Genomic DNA, 23,756 nt, shown 5'->3' with positions numbered 1-23,756 from the left:
GCAGCTGTAAGTGATGCATTTTTTGGCTTTGAAAATCAGCTTTATTTCCATGTTTGTGCACATGCATCAGGAATTTAAAACATTTAAAATATGAATATATAAAAAATTAAAGGTGTTTTGTAACAAAGAACAGATTGAATTTGTGTAACTATTTATTAGAAAGACAGTCTGTGGCTTGTATTTGGAAATCGCACTCTATTGCATGGACCTGAAAGTAAAAGTTTAAATGTTTCATCAGATAATTTCTGCAGAGAAAGAATCAGACAGTTTAACGGTGTTGAGCTTTTATTGGGCACTTTGTGACACCCTCGACATGTCGCATTACAGCGGTCATACTGAAGCAGTCACAATGGAGAAGTCATACAAAAAGTTCATGAATAATTATAGGAATGATAGAAAACTGGTTATATATGAAGAACCCACATCCATATTCTTAATAAATATATACATAATAAGTACTAAGATATAAAAAAGTGATTATACAGATCCTTTTCCACATACTATATACAATATTTCCATAAAAACACAACAAAGATCAGCATGTATCTTATGGCAATAGAGGATAATTTTCTGAATTTGCTGATTATTATTGCACTGCCAGGACAGCCTGAAGAGGCTGCTAGAAAGATACTAGATATGAACTGATCTACAGACATTCAGCATTTTTAATCAACACAAAGTACGTAATACTCAACAAAACCTCTGATTTAAACTAATTTAAAGAAGAAAAAACCTGACTACTACTCTGAAAAAACAAATATTTACAGCATTCTACGAATTGATGACGTTCGAAATACTGCCATACTGTTTAGTAAATAATACACATTTTTGAGTGCGAATTTTCCAACTTTGCAGGCTCTAGTCATCAGTGCTGTGACTTTATGGAGAGAAAAAAGGGAAGTTACATTTTTTTATATAATTAAATTCAATACCTCTGAATAAAAAAACTCTGCTGCTTGAATAGCTTGAGGTATAGCAGCTACCAAACCGTTCCACAACCACGAACAGTTTGCATAAAGCTTCGCACTAACGTATAGGCTCCAGCTCATAATTTCATAAAACACAAATACACATATATCCTTAATTGCTGTTTTTTTATGCACAGAAAAAGCTTTGCAGTAAATGCAAACTAAATATTTCAAACCATCATTGTTCTCTTTTAAAGGCTCCGGCTCCGATGTACCAATTTGAGGGCTTTTTATTTTCTTTTTTACATGACATTATTAGAGTTTTATATCAAGTCCATAATCTCTGCAAAGCCAGGAGTGTAAACCTGACAGTTACAATCATCTCCCACCTCTGTGTGAATCAGATTTCTGTGAGAGTTAGCTTGTACACGCCGCCCTGCTCCTCCATGGTGATCTGGAAGGTGTCTTCATTGGAGTAGTGCTTGATGATGTTGTCGTCCATGTGGACCAGAATACTAGCAAGAAAACAGGACACAAAATATGTTAATCACTTCCAATTTGTGCAAATATGTAGCTAGATAATTAATTGTGACATTTATAATGCAAAAAGTATTATTATCCATTTAAACTTTAATCATTTTGTTAGTTACAACCACAAATTTCAATGTATTTTATGTGATGGACCAAACGGGAAGCCAAGGTTTTCAGGATTTGTGTCCTCTCTTTTTTTGTTTTTTAACCTGATGTGAAATAGGATTATGGAAGAAATAACGAGTCAGACTTATTTTTTGAAATTTTATTTATAACACTGAATATTCATCCTGTGCAATTACGTATGTGATTATTTTATTTAAATTTACCAGCAAAAAAAAAAAAAAAAAAATCCTCAAAAATTCATATTAAAAAATTCAACTGCAGAAATTTGCCTGCAAATTTAACTTTCTAGTGAAAGTGATCAGGATGAGTTCAACTAAAATTTAGAAGGCAAATTTTTTGGTGAATTTAAAAGTAAAAAAAAAAAAAAATCTGTGTTAAAACTTCAATTTAAAAAAGTGACTAAAATACATGTAGGAATTTGTTACAAGATTAGAATGTTAATTTCATTAACCTACACAATTTTTTTTGTGCTTTTTCACCAATGTACTGTTATGTATCTTGTGATGTGATGTGTAATAAATAAATAAAATAAGCTATTTTCCACAAATGACGTCCATCCAATATGATTGAGCTTCAGTTTTTATGTAAAGAAAACAAGAAAATTTGAGTTTGTAGCCGCGCAAAAGTGGTAGAGACACTTCGAAAAAAAATCCCAACCGTCTTTTCAGAATTTTGTTTGTACAAATGTTAAAAATATTTGTTTCCACTTCATATTCATGCACTAACTACCCTTTAATGATGTCATGTATTGCTAACCATCCATCATGCAGAAAGGCTGCTCTGTCAGATAAAATCCCAATAAATTATGTGTAAGTTTGTTGTTGTTGTAATGTGATAAAATGTTGAACTAACATTTTTCTGTCCATCAGACAAATTCATTGTTATTTTCTGGATGTTTTTTTTTGTGTAGTTTTGGGATTCACTCACCCTTTCTTGCACTTCTTGTAGACTTTTCCAATCTTATCCAGAGCAAGATCGTACTTCTCTGAAATCTGGTTCAGAAGAAAAAGTGTTAGATCGTTATTCTGCACACACACATCCTTTTTTAACCACATTATATGCTGATCTTACTTTGACCTTTTTAACTCAATTCTGGCCCTTAAACTCTCAAACTCTCTGCAAGACTGTTGGGCCTCAAATGTACAGACCTCGAGAATGCAGAAAAACCAGAACACAAACAAACTCAAGAACAAGACGTTCCTGTGCTAAACCTGTTGAAAGACCCATCAAACTCAAAAGCTTTACATAACCTCTTTAGCACTGATAACATCTAAACTGAAATCACTATTTGTTCCAACGTACATATCTTTCCCAGTCCTTTCTCCCAACCAGCACGTATGTGAGAGCTGGGCCTCTGGCTACTCTGAGTAAACTCTACACCAGCAACATGACACAGGAACATGTAGTCCAGTGCAAGCCGGACAAACTGAAGCACTCACAGCTTCCACCAGGCCCTGCAGCGTGGGATTCTTCAGCATGAGGGCGTCGAACACCTCGTCTGATTCCTTGCGCATGTACAGCAGGACTGTGAGATCGAGAAAAATGAAGAGAAACATTAAACATAAGGCTGCAGGATGTTTACTGAATGCATTTGTTTGACACTTTATTGATTATTTTGGAAAATAAACAGTTTTCAGCTCAGGACTGAAGCGATTAATCGTTTATTGAAGTAATGTTCAACTAATTTAGTAAGCGATTAATCGTTTATTTGAGTATAGAGACTAAAAACAGGCCATTTGCTTAAAAAACAACCTAATCAGTCATTAAATTGTACAAAAATATATACATTTGCATGGAAGATGAAAAATAAAACATTGCAAGTTTGTTTCAAAAAGAGTTCAATTATTATTTGGTAATACAAAATGTAATCAATAACTACATAAATGATCAAGCACTAACGGAATGTTACGTTATTGTCTTTTTGGCAATAAAAATGTTTATTTTCTTCTTTAAAATCAGATTAATTATTTGTTTATTTGCATCTTTTAATGCATTTCTTATTGCATATAAAAAGGCTTCAGTGGTTAAACACAAAATCTCCTATCAAGCAACTTTTGCTATGTAATTATTAATCAATACTGCCAAATTTAATCAATGATAATCAAGCATGCACTGAAGGAATGCTATGCTATTGTCTTGTTTATTTTCCTATTTAAAAGCAGAATTACTTTCTTATCTTCATCTTTTAATGCATTTCTCATATACAAAAAGGCTTATGTGGCTAAATGGAAAATCTGCATAAAGTGCCAATTATTTTATCAGATTAATCAATAGATTAATAGATTAGACCACATTACTTCAGTTACTAATAAAATATTTATTTGCAGCCCCATTACATAAAGAGAACAGATTCAGTAACAACGCTTCATAATTACAACATGACAGAAAAAAAGATTAATTAACTAATACAGAAGAAAATGAAGAATGATGTATTTCTGTGTATGAAGAAGGTGTATCCATCCTTCCGTCCGTCCATCCATCCATCCATCCATCCATCCATCCATCCATCCATCCATCCATCCATCCATCCATCCGAACCAAATGAACGAGAGCTGGCCCAGAGCATCATGTTCCTCTCTCAAGAACAGCCTGTTCTTTTGGGGATTCAAAGGCCACTAGTTTTATTTTTTCTGTTTAAAAATATTACTTTGTGAAATTGTACAAATGTATTACTTTTTAACTTGATTTTTTTTTTTTAGATTTCTGTTTGAAATTAAGCAACAACAGGAGACCTGAGGACTTGTATGAGTCTCCCAGACTGTCAGTCTGGTTTCCTGCAGGGAACCTGTTTGTTTGGCCTGGTGACTAGTGGCAAGGCAAGAAAACAAAAATCATATTCACCAAATACAGAAAAGTGTAATGATAATGTTGGATATTCAACTTGGTGTATAAAAAAAAAGTTATTTCTAGTCATAGTGGAAACCTCTCAGTCACACTTTAATTCGGACCATTTTTGTGATGTTTTTCTGTGAAAAATGGGGCTAAAATTCAGAAAATAGAATAAACCTTCACTTTCCTGCAAGGAGCCACCAGACTGAGATAATTTCATCCAGCCACACTGCAAAAATGAAACATCTTACCAAGTATTGTTGGTCTAGTTTTCAGTCCAAATATCTCAGCACACTTAAAATAAGACCACACCAACTTAAAAGTAACTTTTAATCAAGATATATGAGCTTGTTGTAAGTCAATTATTTCCCCCCATGCTATAATTTTAAAAAGATCTGTACTTTTTTATCAATACTCAAGAACTGTTTACTTAAAACAAGCTCGTATATCTTGGTACAAAGTTACATGCAAGTTAGTTTTGTATTATTTAAAGTGTACTGAGATATTTTCACTGGAAACTAGGAAAACAAAATACTTGGTAACACTTTATGTTTTTGCCGGGCAGGATGTCTCCTTTTGGAGGTATTACAGACAAATTTTAATGAGAGGTCTAAACAAAGTAATTTCATCTTTTAAGATCTGAACTTTATGGTTATTTTCATACATAGAATGATTTGTCCAAAAAAAAAAAAAGCCACATTTTGCTTTTCTTCACAAAGATCTAAACCTACATATCTTATTTTGAAAGATTATCTTCATAGCTAACCAGTTCAATTACTCTCTCCAATTTGTCCAACTTAAAACTAATCTCTTGATAACTTGAATTTACAAAACTAGATTAATCTTTTCAGTTTAATAAAAATTTATTTATGCATTCTTATTACGAGCTGATGAATGCTGAGCAGTATGTAGGGTAAAGGTCGCCAGCTTGTTTCCTGGTGCATGTTCACCGGGTGATGGCGATATTTGTTGGGTCACTGAAGGTCTCGGACCTGTGTGTGTGTGTGTGTGTGTGTGTGTGTGTGTGTGTGTGTGTGTGTGTTTTGAAAGATCTGGAACAAACAAACGGCCCAGAGTGTACACGTGGAAAGGGGTGAAAGGAGGGAACATCAGAGGCTGACCGCAGCAAACGCACACAAGACTTGTAGCATGTGCTAACGGTTTCATAATTTAACCCCAGAGAAAAACATCACAAGAAAACACTAATCTGGTACCTTTCTTGGGCTCGTCCGCTCTCGCCATCTTGTTCGGCGGTGACCCGAACTCATCATCGCTGAAGGGTAATCTCCTCATACCTGAACTGCTTTGGGAACAGACCCATATAGCAAACTGTATTTAGTGGGTAAAAGGTCAAAAAGGGGCATAGAGTTCAACATGAAATCAAGTGTGAAATCAGGAAACGTACCCATCTTCTCCCTCCTCTGTGGGGAAAGGCTGCAGAAAACAAGAAGATATTTACTCAAATATCTTCATAATGGTTGTTTTATATGTGCTTTTAACTGTGCAAACACTTGTTGTAACTCTTCATGGATGGAACTAAATCAGTCACTTTGGTCAAAGGGAAAAGTAAACACCGGAATCATGTGTTGACCCATTTACTCCCTACCGCCATCAGAAGCAAACAGCCGGCATGCAGATATAAAAACTGCTGGTTTTTACATAAATCAGCTTGTTCTAAGTCAATAGTTCTTGAATATAGGTACAGAAAGTACTAGTTCCACTTAAAACAGGGAAAATGTCTCGTTATACAGCTCTGAAAAAAGTAAGAGACCACTTTAAACGATCAGTTTCTCACATTTAACTTTTTATAGGTTTATGTTTGAGTAAAATGAACATTGTTCTTTTATTCTATGAACTGCTGACAACGTGTCTCTGAAATTCCAAGCAAAAACTTAGTATTTATTTGCAAAAAATGAGAAATGGTCAAAATAACGAAAAAGATACAGTGCTTTCAGACCTCATATAATGCAAAGAAAACAAATTCATATTCATTTAGAAACAACAAAACTAATGTTTAGCCCAGGAAGAGTTAAGAAATCAATGTTTGGTGGAATAACCAGCAGGTTTTCAATGCAGTGGACTCTTAAGTTTTTGTGAAAAAAAAATCTGTTGATTTAAAACAAGCTTGTATATCTTGCCGAAAAGTTAATTTTAAGTTAGTTTTGTATTCTTTCTAGTGTACCAAGATATTTTCACTAGAAACTAGACAAAAACAATTACTAAGATTTTGAGTTTTTGCAGTGTAAGACATGCAAAGCTATGAAAAATGGCGGTGATGCTTTTTTCAGAGAGTTGATGCTAAGATGGATGAAACTAAATGCAGGACAATTCTTGAAGAAAACCTTATAGGTTAGAGTTATGGTAGAATCATTACATTTTAATATGTTACAATGGCCTAGTCAAAGTTTCACAGATGCTGTACATCCAATGTGATGACCAGTTTTGCAAAAAGAAAAAATAGACAAAACGTTTTCATCTAGGGATTTGCAAAGCTAAAATAAGAACTGGAACTTAATGGCAATCTAATACAAATGCATGCCGCACTAATCAAATTTTTTCAGGTGAAAAATTATAAAAACCTTCAGTCATTTCCTTCCTATTTCACAATTATTAAGTACTTTGTGGTGCATCACATGAAATACCAATGAAAAGCATTGACGTTTGTGGTTGTTACATGACAAAATGTAAATACTTCTTCTTATTAAAGGTTTGAAAAAAACAATAATTAGTAAAGCATTATCTTTTTTTTTCTTAGAAAACTGCTGGGTTGATAATGTGACTTTCTGTGCGTGTGTGTGTGTGTGTGTGTGTGTGTTAGCATTGATCGTCAGCACTGCTGATAAAAAACTTTCTATTCTGGGAGCAAAAACGTGAACTCAGCTTATCGGATGCAAATGTTTGGACACCGTCTGTCAAGTTCACTCTCATCAGCGTCGCAACAAATACCTGCAACCTTTCCTTCCCTCCATTAAAGCAAAGTAAACAGAAAATGTGTATTTGAACTTTGATCGACTTTCTTAATAAAAACAGCCAGCAGGGTGCAATCATGGTAAAAACATTTATTGTTTCTAGCACCGGGTTGTGAGCAGAAGTGGGTAAAATATGCAAAAAAGTATTCAAATAAGAGTAAGGAGAAGTCATCCAAGAAATTAAAATGAACTCAGTAATTTCCAGTCTAATTATTAATATTTTTTGAACAGTAATTTTATTAACAGCGACATTGTAAACAATTTTACTTATTGTTTGAGTTGTGTGTGATTCTTATTTATTTTTGGGTGTGTTTTATTAGAATATCTTCCAGTTCCAGTTATTTTTTTAAGTTAAAGGTTATCTGTCTTCCATCTTTATGCCGTTTTCAAAATATTACTCTCAAAACAACATCATCATCATTTAACCCAACTGGCACAATTTATCGTCCAGTAAAATGTAAGGTTGTGACAGACCTACAGGCTAGCTCCGCTAGCAGATTATTTCACTTGTAACAAGACATTTTCCCCATAATATAGGAAATAATCTGCAAGTGGAACTACTAGTTTTATTTACTTATTTTGAACAGACAAAGTGTAAATAAAATAAAAAAATTAAAACAAATTATCATGCCCAATTGAAATGCAATTTTACATTATCTGTTCGAAAGGAGCAGGTAGGAGATCTTTTGATTTCCTGGCCCTCTCATATTCATCAACTTACAAACATTTAAATCTCCAAACACTAGAATTATTTCCACATTTTATAACACTTAAATCTCACATTCTCGTCCTTAAATGTACAAATATTTATACATTTTTAATATCAGCAGCATTTTTGGTCTTTGAGACACCCTTCCCATATTTCCATCAATATTAACGAATTATTTACCTAAAACAAGCTCCTATATCTTGCTGAAAAGTTACTTAAAATTTTTTTTATGTTATTTATTTGCACTAAAGTATTTACACTATAAACTAGACAAAAATTACTTGGTAAAATGTTGTGTTTTTGCAGTGTATCACTGTGCAGCATGTATTTAAAGAAAAAAAAAAAGTCAAATTTGTTAGTAATTAATAAAAGAAAAACCTATTTATTAGAAATCTGCAAGCTCTTTATACATCCCAAAATAACTCCAAGAGTGCGGGTCAGGTGTGCATCCTCTCATACAGACCCATGTTGCGCATCGTGCTGTACGTGCTGCACCAAGGGTTCACTCTGGCTGCTGGAAGCAAAGCTCAGAGTCCATGCACGTGGAAAAGACATGCTGAAAGCTGATAAACCCCTCATCCATGCCCACAGCCTCTCAGGGCTGAACATCCTGGATAACCTGTTTGCAAATCAATAAGAAAGCTGCGCTGCTCCCCTTCCCTTTAAGAGCGTTTATTCTCTACCATCGTAGATTGCTTTTTTTAAAGACGGTTGTACGGGAACTTTGTTTTTCACTTGTGGTTTGTTTTGAGTCACTGGTGAATGATTCATCTTATGAATAAGCAGTCTGAAACTCTGCCATCATCGTGCAGGCCTCCTATCAAAGCTGCAAAGCAGAACTCAGCGTTCCTGCCAACATGCCGCAGGCGGGTCACCTCGACCCAGCTGGCAGATGGGGTTGGCGGAGGCGGACAAACAAACTGTTTATGGACCACCAGAATCGTGCTTATGTTTGGGAACACCATAAAAAAAAAAAAAAAAAAGAGACGGGTTTATTTCGCTGTTGATTAAAACAGAAGTATAGATGAGGCACTCACGTGGCGCTGGAAGGTGGAGAAGTGGATGTCAGGAATGAACAGGACGGGTTGGGTCTCAAGGTCACCCAACGTCTTGAAGATGGTCACATCGTTTCTCTTCTGAAGGAGGGGAACTTTCACATCTGGAACTGATGGGAAACGACAGAAAAATGTGCTTTGGTACAAAAAATAAGAGCAAAGTTTTAAAGTTTCTGCCTTTTCTGACAAATAGTTGGAAACATAAGTAATAAAAACCACTTTAAATGTCCATAAAATGTCTTGTTCACATATTTCTATATAATTTTATTGTATTCTGCATCGTATATTCTTTATATCCGATATCATATTTTACATATTTTGCATTCTGTGTTGGTCAGCTGAATTTATTTTTAAAGGAAAACAGAAATAAATAACTAGACATTTTGCTTTGTTAGAGCCCCCCCTGCTGGCCATTTTGGTGTATCGCTCGATATTTTATGGATGCATTTCAAAGGAAGAATATTATTTACTCTCTGATTTATTAAAGTTAAAAAACCACTAAATTTTCATAAAAAATTTTGTTTTTTATGAAGAGCTGTCATGTAATCATCGGGAAAATGACTGAAAATGACTGATAGCCTTCAACTGCAAGTACAGTAAACGCAGCTAATGATTGCTGGATAAATGTCAAGTTAGCAGTTTTCCTCATGGTTGTACAGGTCAAAACATAACATTTATGTCTTAGAAATAATCTCTTAAGAGTCTCATGTTATAGACTAGATTAAACTAGTCTAATTAATGAAGAATTACTAAAATTTTCAGTGATATTCTTGGTATTTTATAGCGCTTTTAGGAAAGAGTCTTGTCTCACTTCCTTTATTCTCCACATCTCTAGATTTCTCTGTGAATTTGTTGGTGGAAATTAAGTTTAAAGCAAAACTCACAGGCCAGGCTCAGGTCCGGGACCTTCCCTTTCCGGCGGGACTGCTTCCTCTCCTCATCGCGGATCTTCCTCTCCGCTCCCTTGTCGCAGAAGACTTTGATCTGGCAGAAGGCGCGGTGGATGGGCTTGTTGCTGCGGTTGTTGTAGCTGTACGTGTCGATCTGCAGGTTCAGAGGAAGACCCTTCACCCCCTTCTGAGAGGAGAAGTCGGTGCTCAGACAGTTGACGGAGATGAAGATCTGTGGAGAGAAGAAGTTTGAGAGATGACAAAACAGGAAACAGAGAGAAGCTTTAGCAGTAGAGATGCAACTAATTATTCTGGTTAAATTGGATTTTTTTTTAAATGGCACATTTAAGCCTTTTTTATACAAGATAAGAAACATTAAATTCTGCAATTAAATAATTCAGTTGCTTTTTTGAATAGGAAAAATAGACATTTTACTTTAAGGCTTAAAATTTAATAAAAGCTTTTTTGTGTATGTTTGATAATTTGCAGCTAAACCCAAAACTCTTCAAACATCAACATATAAAAACTAATTTCTGCATGACTTATTAATACTGTGAAGGCCTAATCTGTTAATTATTCTTTAGATTAAATAATTGCAAATTGGATGGAAAAGGAGCCTAATATGATAATTTTTAAAGAATTTGAACCAGGTGAAGCTAAAACTTGACATTTTTACAGATAAAGAAGGTTTTTCATCTTGAATGCAAAATGTTTATTTGTTTGTACAGTTTTGGATTAATTAAGGTTCTTAATGTGTTATTCTTTTCAGCAAATTGCCTTTTTTGAGTCTGTATACTCCAATGAATAATCAAAACTAAATTAGTTGGCAATTCTTCATTACAATTAATTGTTTCAACCCTACAATTACTATTATTATTACTACTACTTAATTTTTATTTATTATTATTATTATGACCTATGCAGGATGAAACTATTGGTTTAGATGAATAGTTACTGGAAATGTTAAATATTTTGCTCAAAATAAAAACTTTTTTTAAAATTGAGGTTCCTTTTATATCAGAAATAAAGATTAAAGTCTGTCTGAAGTTCCTCTGTGCTGCCCTCTTCTGGTCAATTTAAAAACAACATATTCATTTCGCTCGTTTGTCCGGATGCTTTTACTAAAAACAGGTTCTCATTGTGTAAACAGAACCCGTAATCACAGCAGAGGGTCTGAAAGCACCTAATGGAGAGGATCGGTGAGTTTACCAGAGCTCAGAGCGCTTACCTTTCAGAAAATTTAAGAAAAATACATTATGTATGTTGTCTGCAAGAACACAAATTGAACATAAATTTATGCCAATTCTTATTAGCATTAAAGATTTTGTTTTTAAATTGTCCTACAAACAGTATTTTGAAACATTTTCTGGTTTTACTGTGCGTTTTAAAAGCTTAACCATCATTCTCTGGGACTTTTGTTTAGGAACAATAATGTACATCAGAGGGGAGGAGAAATTAAACCCCATGAAGACAAAACAGTCAGACAAAAAGCATACGAGGGGCTGCCCTTCGCAAATACACCACAAATACCCGTATCATGCTTTATTATCACCCTGAGGGCAAACCACACAAACACACACCTGCACGTCTCAACTTACTTCAGCGCAACTTTATCAACTTGACGCCTAAACCCTGAATTTTACTGTCAACCTTCCATCATTGGAAAGTGAGCAGAAACCAAAACGCTCTCCCCACTCACGTCTGAAAGTGAGACATAAGGCAGCGTCAAACATACATTTAGGACGTCCACTGAGACGCGTCCTCGTCTGTAATCTAACCTCCAACTGAAGCTTGTTTAAAACAACACGACAGCGCGGAGGTTAAACACATCACAAGGTGACAAAAACAAACAAGGATGAACATCCTTTAAACTGACTTCAAGTCAACATCCTGGACTCTGCACAAAGCGAAGCCTTGATGTGACTTTGTGCTTGTAGCTCAGCGGGTAAAGATGATGAGCTGCAGGTTTGTTGTCTGTTCATTCCTGCTTTATGCCACCCAGGGTTGTTTCTGGCTGCACAGTGGCACAGTTGGTAGCACTGTTGCCTTGCAGCAAGAAGATCCTGGGTTCGATTCCCGACCGGGGTCTTTCTGCATGGAGTTTGCATGTTCTCCCTGTGCATGCGTGGGTTCTCTCCGGGTACTCCGGCTTCCACAGTCCAAAAACATGACTGTCAGGTTAATTGGTTTCTCTAAATTCTCCCTAGGTGTGTGTGTGTGTGTGCATGGTTGTTTGTCCTGTATGTCTTTGTGTTGCCCTGCGACAGACTGGCGACCTGTCCAAGGTGACCCCGCCTCTCGCCTGGAACGTAGCTGGAGATAGGCACCAGCAACCCTCCCGACCCCATTAGGGACAAAGGGTGAACAGAAAATGGATGGATGGATGGGTTGTTTCTAGCTTTTTGGGGGCCCTAACCAAGATGCTCTTTGGGGGCCCAATAGTTTATCAATAAAATCTGAATAAATGGGTCTGGAGTCAGTCAGCGCAGACTGTCACATGTAGAGAAAACTTTTGTGCAACAACACTAAAGCTGAGTTTATGATGAAGAAATTCTAAATAGCTAAATAATTATCTGAGACTACCATGCAAAAACAAACAAACGAAAAATTTACAAAGTATTTCAATCATGACTTTTCCCCCCATGTCATAAGTGACATAATCTGCCAGCGAAACTACTACTTTTTCAAAGTCAAACAAGATGGCCCCCATGGGCAAGGAGTGCAAGAAAACCTCTAACGTTTATCACCCAGCTCTAATTACAGGGGACTGTTGTTTTAATCTTGGTGCTTAAGTGTCTCACTGTCTTACTTTGGCTTCCTCGTTCGTGTCCCACGTGAAGGAAATGGCGTTGTAGGAAATCTCCTCGATGTTGCCGATGGTGTTGAAGCTCTCTTTATAGTCGGCTGAAAAATCGGACATCAGTTTATCGATTACTCAAAAGGTAAATAGTAGGAAATGGCTGCCAGGTTCAGGAATGACTTAAATTGAATCCAGTTAGGTGAGGCTTAATTTAAAACAATGCCATAGACATGTTTGTCAATTGGTCCCAGACTTTTCACGACTGAAATTTCAGAGTTTGCTCATTTCAAAACATAAAATACGCTGAGGTTAAATTAACTTTTTATGGTAGATTTTCCTTCACAATGTCTACCATGGAACAAATATGAATAAACTAAATAAAAAAAGGAAGGAAGGAAAGGAGGACATAAAAATTACAGAAGAGATTCATGAAAGAAGGATAGGAAATGGAAGGAAATGGGTCAGGAAACATGGAAGAACAAAATAGAGAAGTTATAAATGCACAAGAAAAAAAGACAAAAGGACACATGGAAGGATGGACAGAAGTCGGTTAGTAAGGACATAAAATGAGCAATACTGCAAAAATATAAAATGACAGAATTGGAAAAATAAAGTGAAAAAGTCTTTACAGCCAACTTCATACGTTTATCAGGTTATAATCAATTCTGAAAGAACTTCTTGCTTTTGAGTTGCTTTATTTGCATTTTTTTGCTATGCATACAGAGGCTGATTGAAAAGAAATGATTGGAAAGTTTCATAAACTTTAACTTTTTGAAGTTCTTCAACTTCAGTTTACCAGAACACAGGCTTGTCGTTTAAAAGTTTTGTCAAGATGAGCATTAACCATTGATGTTTTGCTTCCTTATTGCTCAACAAAGTTGCAGCTGGGAATCTTACCGATGTCGAGACAGCGCTGTTTGGCCGTGTGCTGCCTGGAGTGCCAGTACTTCCAGTGTTTCAGCTGATCATCCCTGCACTTCTCCTCTCCGAACACGACCATCACCACACTCTGACAAAGAAACATTAATTGGTTTGAACATTTATTTCAGTAATAACACAAACAGCTGTTGCAGTTTTTTTTTCTATCAGGTATATTTTTTAAGCGTTCCTACCCTGACTTTTGTGATGGGTTGCTGAATGCTCTTGTTGTCAACCTCTCTGAGTGTGATGGGGTAAAACTGCCCCTTGTTGAGGTACGTCATCGTCCCGTCACCAGTCTTCTGACGCAGAGATTTGGATGCCTCAAGAGAGTACTCAAAGTTACTCCTAGAGGACGAAAGGACAGGATGCATTCATGATGTAAAAATGATTAAAGGTATCAACAAACAGGAAGACTTATGCTTTACTTGTGAACCATTTTCAGACTGATCTGATGTTTTATGATCATTGTCATGATAAATACCAATTCAGCAAGATCCCTGAAGTGTGTGTGCTTTCAGAACCAAAGTGGCGTGGCCCATTGATGCTTTGTATCCCATTACCATTATTTCACACTTCCATACTCCTGTCTTAGCCTTTCAACTCACAGCTGTTGAAGGTTTGTTTGTGTAGATCATGGTTTGGAAGGAGGATCGCAAAAGGGCTGATCTCGGCCTTCTTTAGCATAAATATGGTATTTGAAATGACGAACAGAGAGCCAGAGTTTTGGTAGACGACTATAAGGCTGACCAGAATCCAGCAAAGTTGACCTTTGGGCTTCCAAATTAAAGACGTCTGTCTTTGATTTCTGATGATTTTGGTTTTTTGGAAATCTCAGAGCAATGGGAAGCGTTTACATTCTTCTGAGAATAAAAGCAAATGCAAGCCACACAAGCAGTGCTATTCACTATGATGCTAAATCTAACTGAAATGGTCATTTTGAAGATTTTAAAGTACAACCCTGTGAGGGGTGAAACAAGTAATCGGATTAATCATGATGGATTGACTAAGTAATTGTTAATTTATTAATAGTTAACCAGAGTATAGAGTCACCTAGTTCAAATTCTGTAAAAGAAAATCAATTTGAGCATCTTTTGCTGTCCTTTTGGGGTTAATCAGTTAAAATAATCACAAGATGTAATTCTAATATTGTATTAAAAACTTTTACGTGGTTAAATGAAAAATTGTCAGAATGTGCCAATTTTTTTTTTATCCAATTAATTAATTGTCAGAATAATTGATAACTAACATAATCATTAGTTGCAGACCTAAACCCTGTTGAATGGTGGCTGCTTTCAGACACACACAGTGTGACATCACCTCTTAATAAATAAATTCTCACTGAATGAAGGCTAAAAAAATATCTTATAGCTAACTTATATGCAACTTTTCATGAAGATATAGGAACTTGTTTTAATTCTTTAATATTGATGAAAATGTACTAGTTTCACTAGCAGATTATTTCACCTATAACATATTTTTTCCCCAAGTTAAAAAAATATTTTAGTGGCATTAGTATTTAAGAAAAAAAAAATTCAAGAATTATTTACTTAAAACAAGCTCCTACAGTATATCTTGGTGAAAAGGTACTTATAAGTTAATTTAGTTTTATTTCAAGTCTACTGAGATATGTACACTCGACAGAAACAGTAAGATTTTGTTTCTGCAGTGTGGAACTGGCTAATATCAGCACATGAAACTGATATCTGAAACTGGCCTCAAAAGTTTGATCGGTGGATCCGTCATGGAAAGCAGAGCGCCTTACCCTGGTGCCGTTTCAAACTGAGTGTAGTCCTCGGGGGTCATGGTGGCCATGCGTAACTGGAGATCTCCTGGGAAGGCAAACATCTGCAACACACAAACAGGAAACAAGTAAAGCAAAGGAAACACACAACTTGCTTTACCATTGATTATACAGTAAATAATCATCATTTAGTTTGTGCTGTTATTTTTTATCTATATTTAGTGTTTTTTTGTTTTATAATCCCCTGTAGGTACAGAAATGTAGAGGGGTTTTGTTGGGATCCTCTTTTCTGAGGTAATTCCCCTCCAGGATAAAATAGAGAAAGAAGAGGTTGAAAAGACTTTGGCTATTGTACGAGAAAAGTACAGCACTTTATTGTGTTGGTGAGACAATGACATAATAACACACTGGCCACTATTTTGGCATGTTCAAATAAAAACCAGGGAAGGTTGAGCCCACCGCTGGCTCCATGGGATCGGGTGAATATCCCATTGTTCAATGGGAGAGATCTGACAGAAGAGAGGGAAATGGAGGAAAGTAAAAAAGAGGTGTAGGGAAGGAGGGAGGTGGCTAGCAAGGAAACCATTAGGAGCACATGGAAGGAGGGGAGAATCGAAACACTCGCCTCCTGGGAACCATCCTTGAAGCTCTCGGAGAAGGTGGAGTCGGGGGGAGTGCGGGACGGGGCGCTGGAGTTGCACTGCACCACGGTCTGGGCCAGATGGCGCTCGAAGGCGCCCACGTGACTGTCCGTTTCGCTGCAGTTGTTCGGCACCGTGACAGAGAAGCCGTGGGCTGGCACCTCCGTCTTTACGGGCGTGTAGTTCGGCACAGTGGCGATGGAGACGGTGACGGTGGTGTCTGGAGGAACAGAGCGCGGTTAGCGGGAACGTTTTTTTTCGTTTACATGGCGTTTTCATGCTTAATGGTTAAATTTAGGACCAAATTGCAGCATTTTGCATTTTCAGCTGGTGCGGTTTGCTTTCACACTGCACTAAGTCAAGCGATCCAGAAAATTAAAAACCTGTTCCCCTCCTCGCCTGTGGTGGCGCTGCTCCAAGAACTACTGAAGGAAATGACACAAAAACCTCTGAAGAAGACCCGAGAGCTACTTCTGTCTTCACAAAATGTGAACTAAAATGGGGTAGAGTGAGATTTTAGTGGTTGTAGAATTTCTCTCTCGTCTTTTATAAAAAATCCCCTAAAAAACAAAACAAACATCATCCATTTCTCCCTCTAGCCCTTTACATGATGGTTTGTTTTGGTTGAATTTACCCAGAATGCCATGCACTATAGTTCGGTTCTTGCTTTTGGAGCAGTCTCTGGTTCGCTTGAATCCACATAGGCATTTGAACCGCAACAAAGTTCACTTTAATCGAACAGAGACAGAGGTTTTTAGGTGGAGAGTTTGCTTTTTAGGTCCACATCGGAGTTTGATTGCACATTCACACCTCCTCAAATGAACCAGACTTTCTAGAAAAATGAACTGGAGTACGATTATAGCAGACCGAACTGAGCTAGTGCGAATGCAAACTTAAGATGACCTATTATGCTTCCTGGAAGCATAATAGGTTAGGATAGGTGGTCAGTTCTGGCTGGTTTGAGCTCCTTTCAGAATGACCTGTTTTAGGGCCTTTTGTTACTTTAAATCTAAATAAGCTGCTGCTGGCCAAGCCATCCATACTCAACGTTTACACAAAATAGCTGCACACAGATGCAATTATACAATCGTAAATCATTGAAAAGCAGAAGTAGAGCCTCATTTACAAACAACAAGAAAGCATCAAGTTGTTTCTGAAGGTTGTTTCAACTTGTCTTTTGCAGCAGCCATTGTACAGTGGCTGCTGGAAAAGACCCATTTGGTCAGCGGTAAAACCAGCTGACCAAATGGGTTGCTAGGTAACAGGGCTGGGCTTCTGGGGTTGCTAGGTAACGGTGCAGTTCCATTAGGATTGTGACTCAACAATAAGGAGTAATATAATTTTTTTTGAAAAGGCTCATTTTCCAGACACCAAAAAAAGCAGAAACTTATAGCCAAAACCTGTCTGGGTGTTTTTTGTTTTTTCTTTTAAGTGCTCGGACTGTTTGGACTGCAGCTGAGAATCAGATAGATGTACAAAAAACGTTCCAGGTGTGAATCTGGAATCATAGTTCCCCTCTAATGAGCGTGAGCCGACCTGGTGAAGGAAAATGAGCCCTTGTCTTGTCCTGGGTCAGCTGAAGAATGTTGACGGGTGTTTTGAGGACCTGGATCCTGTTCTCCATACCAGCTTCTGGCAGAGGAACGATTGGATGTCTGGCCTGGATCTGGTGCCTGCAACAAAAGAACGGAGATTTCTACTGTATCTGTGGGCCTTTGTCCTGGTAACGCTGTGTGAAATGCAGCATCTTACAACATACAGCAATAGATTTTTAACGCCTGTATCTTTTTAAAAGTGTAACTAACCCCCTTGTGAAAACATAACCCCGCCCCTGACAAATTTTGAAAGAAAGCCAGCAAAGTGGGCGGAACCAAAAGTTACTGAGGCATGGCAAAATAAAGCAGAATTAAACAAATTTACACAAAAATCACAAATACAGAATCCTAAACAAACCTATTTAGACAGTTTACCAGCAAAAGAAAGTTGATATGGGGTTAGCTACACTTTAAAGGGGATGTTTTATATTTTTACAGTGCTTTGATTGATGTAATCCTTCCAATTCCCACTAATTAAAGTTTAAAATTGTTTTGTTTTCTTTCATTTAACTTCACTCTAACTTGAGAAAATTGATAAAACAAAAACAGTTTTTTACAAAAGGAAACAATTCTAAACCAACTCAGAGCTATATGAAAAAATATCCCCACTTTTGTTATATCATAAATTAATTAAATTTTACAAATCTCACTCAGCCTTAAAATAAAAAACCTGCATAATTAAGAAATCATTAAAAAAAGAACCTGTCTGACAACATGAAGCAAGCGAAAAGCAACAGGTCAGTTCCTAATCTAAAGAAATTCAAGAACAAACAGACATATATCAGTCTGGAAATGGAACCAAAGCAGATTCTAATTCTTATCTACAGATTCAGAAAATATGGAATAATGCTGAATATTCCCAGAAGTTACCAGCCTCCCAAAATCTGAGAAAATATTCTATGGACTGATGAGACAAAAGTGGAACTTTTTGAAGATGTACATCCTCTTACATCTGGAAAAAGAACATTATACAAATAGCCAAGCATGGTGATGGTAGCCAAGCTGGACAACTTGCAGTAATTTATGAAGCAATGCAACAGAAAATTAAATTTTCAAGCCATCAGTTCATCATCTGAGACTCACCAGTTCTTGATTACATTGCAAAAAGCAATTAATCAATTAATCACATGATAAATATTAATGAGCTCAACAATTTCCATTCTTATGATTAATCATTTTGAAGGGTAATTTTGTTAACTGACCACATAATCCATTTTATATATGGTTTCGGTTGAATTTGGTGTTTGCTTCCGTTTTATTTATCACTTTTGGTTGTTGTGTTTATTTTGAATATTTAAAATGTCTCCCAGTTCCAGTACTACATGCTTTCTTTTACAAAATCACAGTTTATTGGTCTCTGAGAGGGCAAAAATATTATTGTTTATTGCAATAATTTCTGGGACAATTTACCTAATTGTTGCCGCCATCAATCTGCTGGTACGCCATGTGGCTATAAGTGTATAACATTGGATCCAAATGTTATCTTTTCTCAAAATACTCAGAAAGTGGGATGTGTGCTTTGGGCTGCTGTTGTGCTTTTATTCTTACAGGGTGGTATTAGGAGAGGTCCGCCGCTCACCTTTTGTTTGGATCCACATCAGAGACCAGCGACTCTGTCTTGGGTATTGTTCTCTTCTCCCTGGGCACCTGCATACGAAGGTAAACACAGCCGCTCAGCGTCTGACCACATCACATCCAACAACACTGCCTATATGAGCAGCTAGATCAGTTACAAACTCAAGCTCTGCCTGACAGATGTTCCACAATGGTCAGGCGTCGGTAAAAACGGTAAGAGACCGTAAAAAGTCCTGGTGACCAGTTTAGTTTTACCTCATAGTAGTCGTAGAGGAAGCCGAGAGCTGCAGCGCTGTCCTCGTCTCCGTTTATGCTCATCATGGCCTTGGTGGCGACTGTCAGCGGGTTCTCCAGAAATGACTTCCAGGCTTCATCCTCTGTGGTGAAGGGACGGCGCTGGGCTCCATACCCCTGCTTGTTCTGGAGAACCAAGACCGCACGCTTACTGCAAAAGAGAGGCGAAATTTTAGTTAAAGGTGACCAATTGTGCTTCCCTGAGAATGTCTTACATTGTTTTCACAAAATCATTCTTAGATCTGGTCAGTTCTGCCTATTTTCAGCTGCTGACCACCCTCTCGACTCCAGGTTTACACTCGCACACTCAAAAGTGGCTGCAAACTGATGCATAAGTACATGTTTGAAAAGCAGAAGTAGAGCCTCCTGCACAACAAAGAAGAATGCAGCAAGTTGTTTCTGAATGATAATTCAAATTAAAAAATACTTTACAAAAGGAAAGTAAATAAATAAGTCAACAACAAAACACTCGTCTTTTCCAGCAGCCATTATACAGTACTTACAGAAGTAAAACCAGCTGACCGAATGCGTTTTATCTTCGCTTGGGTTGCTAGGTAACGGGCTGGACTTTACTGGGGTTACTACATGAGGGGCAGTGCTTGCTGATTTGTTACATTAAATTTGGAGGGTTTTTAAAATGGTTCATTTTCCAGACAGAAAAAAGTTAACTTATTACTAAAAAACAGCTGAGCATTTTTTTAATACTGTTTTTAGAAGCAGCTAAGACCAAAATGAAAGTACAAAAAAGTCCAAAATGTGAATTTTGAATAACAGGTCAAATTTAATCTGCATAGATCAGTAATTAGAGGGTTGATGTTTCTTTTGAAAACTTTCCATGCAGCTAATTTGAGTCACTTTTAACACAGTGTTTCTAACAGGTACTTAAAAAAAAACAATCAAAGCTTCGGTAAAAACCGACAAACAGGTTGTAAGTGTGACAAATCGGCCGTAGGGAGGCTGTTTATGCGAAGGACTTGTTGTTCAGGCTTTGCAACGGTTGTGCAACAAATCTCAGCCATCGCACCACAGATTTGGCTCAGAGAAAAAAGAGAAAAGACGCGATACAGGCTCGTCCAGTGGGACGACTCTGCTGCTGGGATCGTCATTGGCGGACGAGCCGATCGAAGGTGACGCAGCTGACCCTGCTGCATTCCTGCACTTCAACAACACTTTGCTTCTGTTGTCTTACTGTGACAGAACCTGTTTCTGACAAAATAATGATGAGTTCTGGTGAAACAGTTGGCGCCAGTAACTTTTTTCCACTTCTTCTGAGACCTTTCAACGTCACGACTTTAAAAGCAGGAACCAGGAGTTTTACCATTTATTTTTATCCTAATGTTACATTTTACTACGCTTTTTCATTTATTTTTCTGTAAATCACATTGAATTGCCCTCTGTACGAATGTCACAACCCAAATAAACTTTCTTTGCTTCCTGTTTTGTGTCTTCTTCGTGGAATAATCCTCAAATTACTGAAGATTAAGGCTTTTGGGAGAGTTTCAAGACTTATTCAAATGAAGAGTGAAACTGTTTCAGCTGGACCTTGTCCCCATTTTATGTTGGCTTTAACATTTTCACTACAAAAGTAAAAGTATCCTGTTTGGTGCAAGTATTTTGGACCAAGTTATTGCTTTAAAATCCTGCTGCATCTAGTGCCATTAATCACATGTCATACTTAGGAGTGCTTTGTGTTTTTGAAATACATGAAGATATTAAAAGGTAATCAGTTATGATACAATAAATAAATCAATTAATTATGTTGGAAAATGCACATAAGAATTTTGTACCACGTTTTAAAGAGATGTAAATCAATCTTTTAGACTTTTACAGCTTTGTCTCCTTCAAAAAAGTGATGTTAATTTGGAGAAATTAATACAAATCAAATAAATATAAATATCAATATTAAAAAAAAACATTTTTATGTTCATAATAAATGTCGTCTGAGCACTAAAACCTGAATAAACTTTTAAAGGAGACTCAGCAGCTACGTAAACGAAACAGCTCAAGGTCCCGAGGTTGGCTGTTTACTGTAAATCTGAATGTTTATGCTTCTCCTTATTTTACTCAAATCCCAGAAAACACATCATGAAGTAATCCTCCTGATTGTCCTTCACAACCAATTAATTATAAAACGCATCTGGAAAACATTCAGCTTTCACCACATCTCCAATATAGTCAGAGTAATAATTAGTAATCCAACAGCTGATTGTGTTGTTCTGTAAAACAGACCACTAAGATCCATTTGGATTTAAGTTGAGAAAACTGGTCAGATGTATTTTTTTAAGAGTTGTATATAAAAACACAAAACAGGTTTTTAATTTAAAGATAGCAAAGCGTTTATTTTTAGTGTTACAATCCTTTGGAATGACACGACATTGGTTTTCTGTAGTAAAACCCACCCGAGCTTGTGACAGTGCGCTGCTTGCTTACATTGTTTGTGTGGGGCCAACGCCTAACAGGTGTACAGTTTCACTCCTCTTAAAAAAGTCTCCTTTTTTGCTGCCCTCAAAATTTATACAGCGAGTTGTTTAACCAAATCAAACATAAAAAAAAAGTTAAAAAAAAAGAATCCAACTTTTTGTTTTTTTGGTTTCCCATTTTTTCTCGATAAACATCCTGCCACTTTCTGTTACTGATCGCATATTCCTGAGCAAATACCACCGAGACAGTTAAATCAAACTAAACCGCCCATCCAACACGCTTTCCAACAGGCGCCTTTTGCTCTCACGACAGGTGGAGATACACCTGTACAGGCTTGAACATGACAGGTGAAATACGCGTCACACCATGGGAAACTATGAGCTCTAGTTATCTCAGCGCCTGGCAAGCCAAACGATTGGGAAAACTTACCCATGGAAAAAAGAGAAGCTGATTTATGGTCATTCCTAATAAAAAGATGCTTAGCAGTGCCAGAAATAATTAGGCAGGAGCTCCAGGATATAAATTAATCCTTAAAAATCCACAAAGCCTGAACGAATCTGCAAAAATACTGTGAACATCCCTCAAAATATTAAGAGTTGGTATTTAGAAGAAAATAGTGTCAACATGGTTGTTGTTCAAGCTCGTAGTGGAGAGTCAGGACAACTTACTTGTCATGCTCCTGTGACATCTTGGTCGGTCGAACTGGACTTTCGAGTTGGTACTGAAAATCCGACCCGTCTTCTTTAGGCTGGAAAACTCCTCGGCTGCCGCTGGATGAGGGCCGCAGCAACAAACAAAGTATCCCCTACTGAGAGAACGGGTTTTGTCGGCTTTTCTCGCTTTTTTGAGGAACTGAGGCCGGTTTTACCTGTGATGAGGCCGCGGATTGGATTACAGGTGCAGAGGTGGGCGGGGCCTCGCTGTCAAATACCCCGATAGCGGCGCTGATTGGCTCTTGTTTTGGCCTATACCTGGAGTTGTGAGAGAGTTCAGGTAAACCAGTTAAACAATACTCCTAAAAAACTGTGATTTATGTTATTGAGTCGTGTTGATATGGAGAGTTATTGTTAAAACGCCAGTTTTAAACTGACTGTTAATGTTTTTTTTTTATTTGTTCTGAAATTATTTGTTCTTATTAGTGTTTGTTAATGTGTGCAGCAGGTCTGTATCACTGTGAATTTCCCACTAACATATATTCTGCTATATTTTGTATATTTTGTATATTTCTTTGTTATTTTCTCTGTCGGAATTGAGACAATTTCTCAGTAACATTTACACATTTATTGTGCACCTTTTTGGAAAAACATGAAAAAAGTTGGGATAAAAAGAAAAATCTTTTTGCTTTTTGTCACAGTTAACATTTCAGATGATCAACCTATCAAAACTAACCTGTGAAAAACTGTGACTAAACATATTTTTGTTTCAAAATCTGAAAGTTACACCCAGATCTGATTATGTCCAATCAAAAACTCACCTAAACAGAACCAGTGTGGCAACATGAGGTAGGCTAAAAGATTAAAAAGCATCTCATTGCGGCCAGATTCCAGATGAGAAACAAAGTCGTTGACATTTATCAGTCTGGAAAGAGTCACAATTGACAAAGTGACACATGTGTTAGTGTGTTTTGTTATAGTTTTGTGCAGAAACTGGAGATTATTCTTAAAATACGAGCACAGAGGCTGTTACTCTGGATATTTGGGATTTTTTTTTGGCATTCTTGTTGTTTGCAGATATCCAGAAACACTCTACAG

At 36.9% G+C, this 23,756-nt stretch overlaps 1 protein-coding gene across 3 annotated transcripts; it reads right to left on the bottom strand.

The window, feature by feature from the left end:
- Window positions 1-267: 267 nt before the first annotated feature.
- On the bottom strand, window positions 268-22,852 carry grhl1 (grainyhead like transcription factor 1). Of its 3 annotated transcripts, none has more exons than XM_023353208.1 (16): window positions 22,674-22,852; window positions 19,546-19,735; window positions 19,295-19,362; window positions 17,657-17,793; window positions 16,105-16,340; window positions 15,501-15,583; window positions 13,930-14,083; window positions 13,715-13,826; window positions 12,827-12,921; window positions 10,012-10,249; window positions 9,110-9,237; window positions 5,800-5,828; window positions 5,609-5,697; window positions 3,005-3,090; window positions 2,493-2,557; window positions 268-1,423 (listed from the first exon to the last, which is right to left on the bottom strand). In XM_023353208.1, exons 1-16 carry the CDS (start codon window positions 22,691-22,693, stop codon window positions 1,309-1,311), a joined length of 1,845 nt encoding a protein of 614 aa, XP_023208976.1. In that variant the 5' UTR covers window positions 22,694-22,852; the 3' UTR covers window positions 268-1,308. The 3 variants fall into 3 exon arrangements, with proteins under 3 accessions (XP_023208976.1, XP_023208978.1, XP_023208979.1); XM_023353210.1 differs by having other exon boundaries at window positions 5,609-5,694; XM_023353211.1 differs by lacking the exon at window positions 22,674-22,852 and adding an exon at window positions 22,435-22,659.
- Between the last annotated feature and the right edge of the window lie 904 nt (window positions 22,853-23,756).

This window comes from Xiphophorus maculatus, chromosome 19 (genome assembly GCF_002775205.1).
Source record: "Xiphophorus maculatus strain JP 163 A chromosome 19, X_maculatus-5.0-male, whole genome shotgun sequence".
Classification (NCBI taxonomy): Eukaryota; Metazoa; Chordata; class Actinopteri; order Cyprinodontiformes; family Poeciliidae; genus Xiphophorus; species Xiphophorus maculatus.
Note: the sequence above shows the minus strand (reverse complement) of the source record. Positions and strands in the feature narration are given on the sequence as shown.

Coding starts and splice junctions, on each gene's coding strand:
- grhl1 (XM_023353208.1), bottom strand. CDS start 22,693: ATGTCACAGGAGCATGACAA. Junction 16,341..17,656: donor GGCTCATTTTCCTTCACCAG/GTCGGCTCACGC, acceptor CTGTTCCTCCAG/ACACCACCGTCACCGTCTCC. Junction 5,698..5,799: donor ACAGAGGAGGGAGAAGATGG/GTACGTTTCCTG, acceptor CTGTTCCCAAAG/CAGTTCAGGTATGAGGAGAT.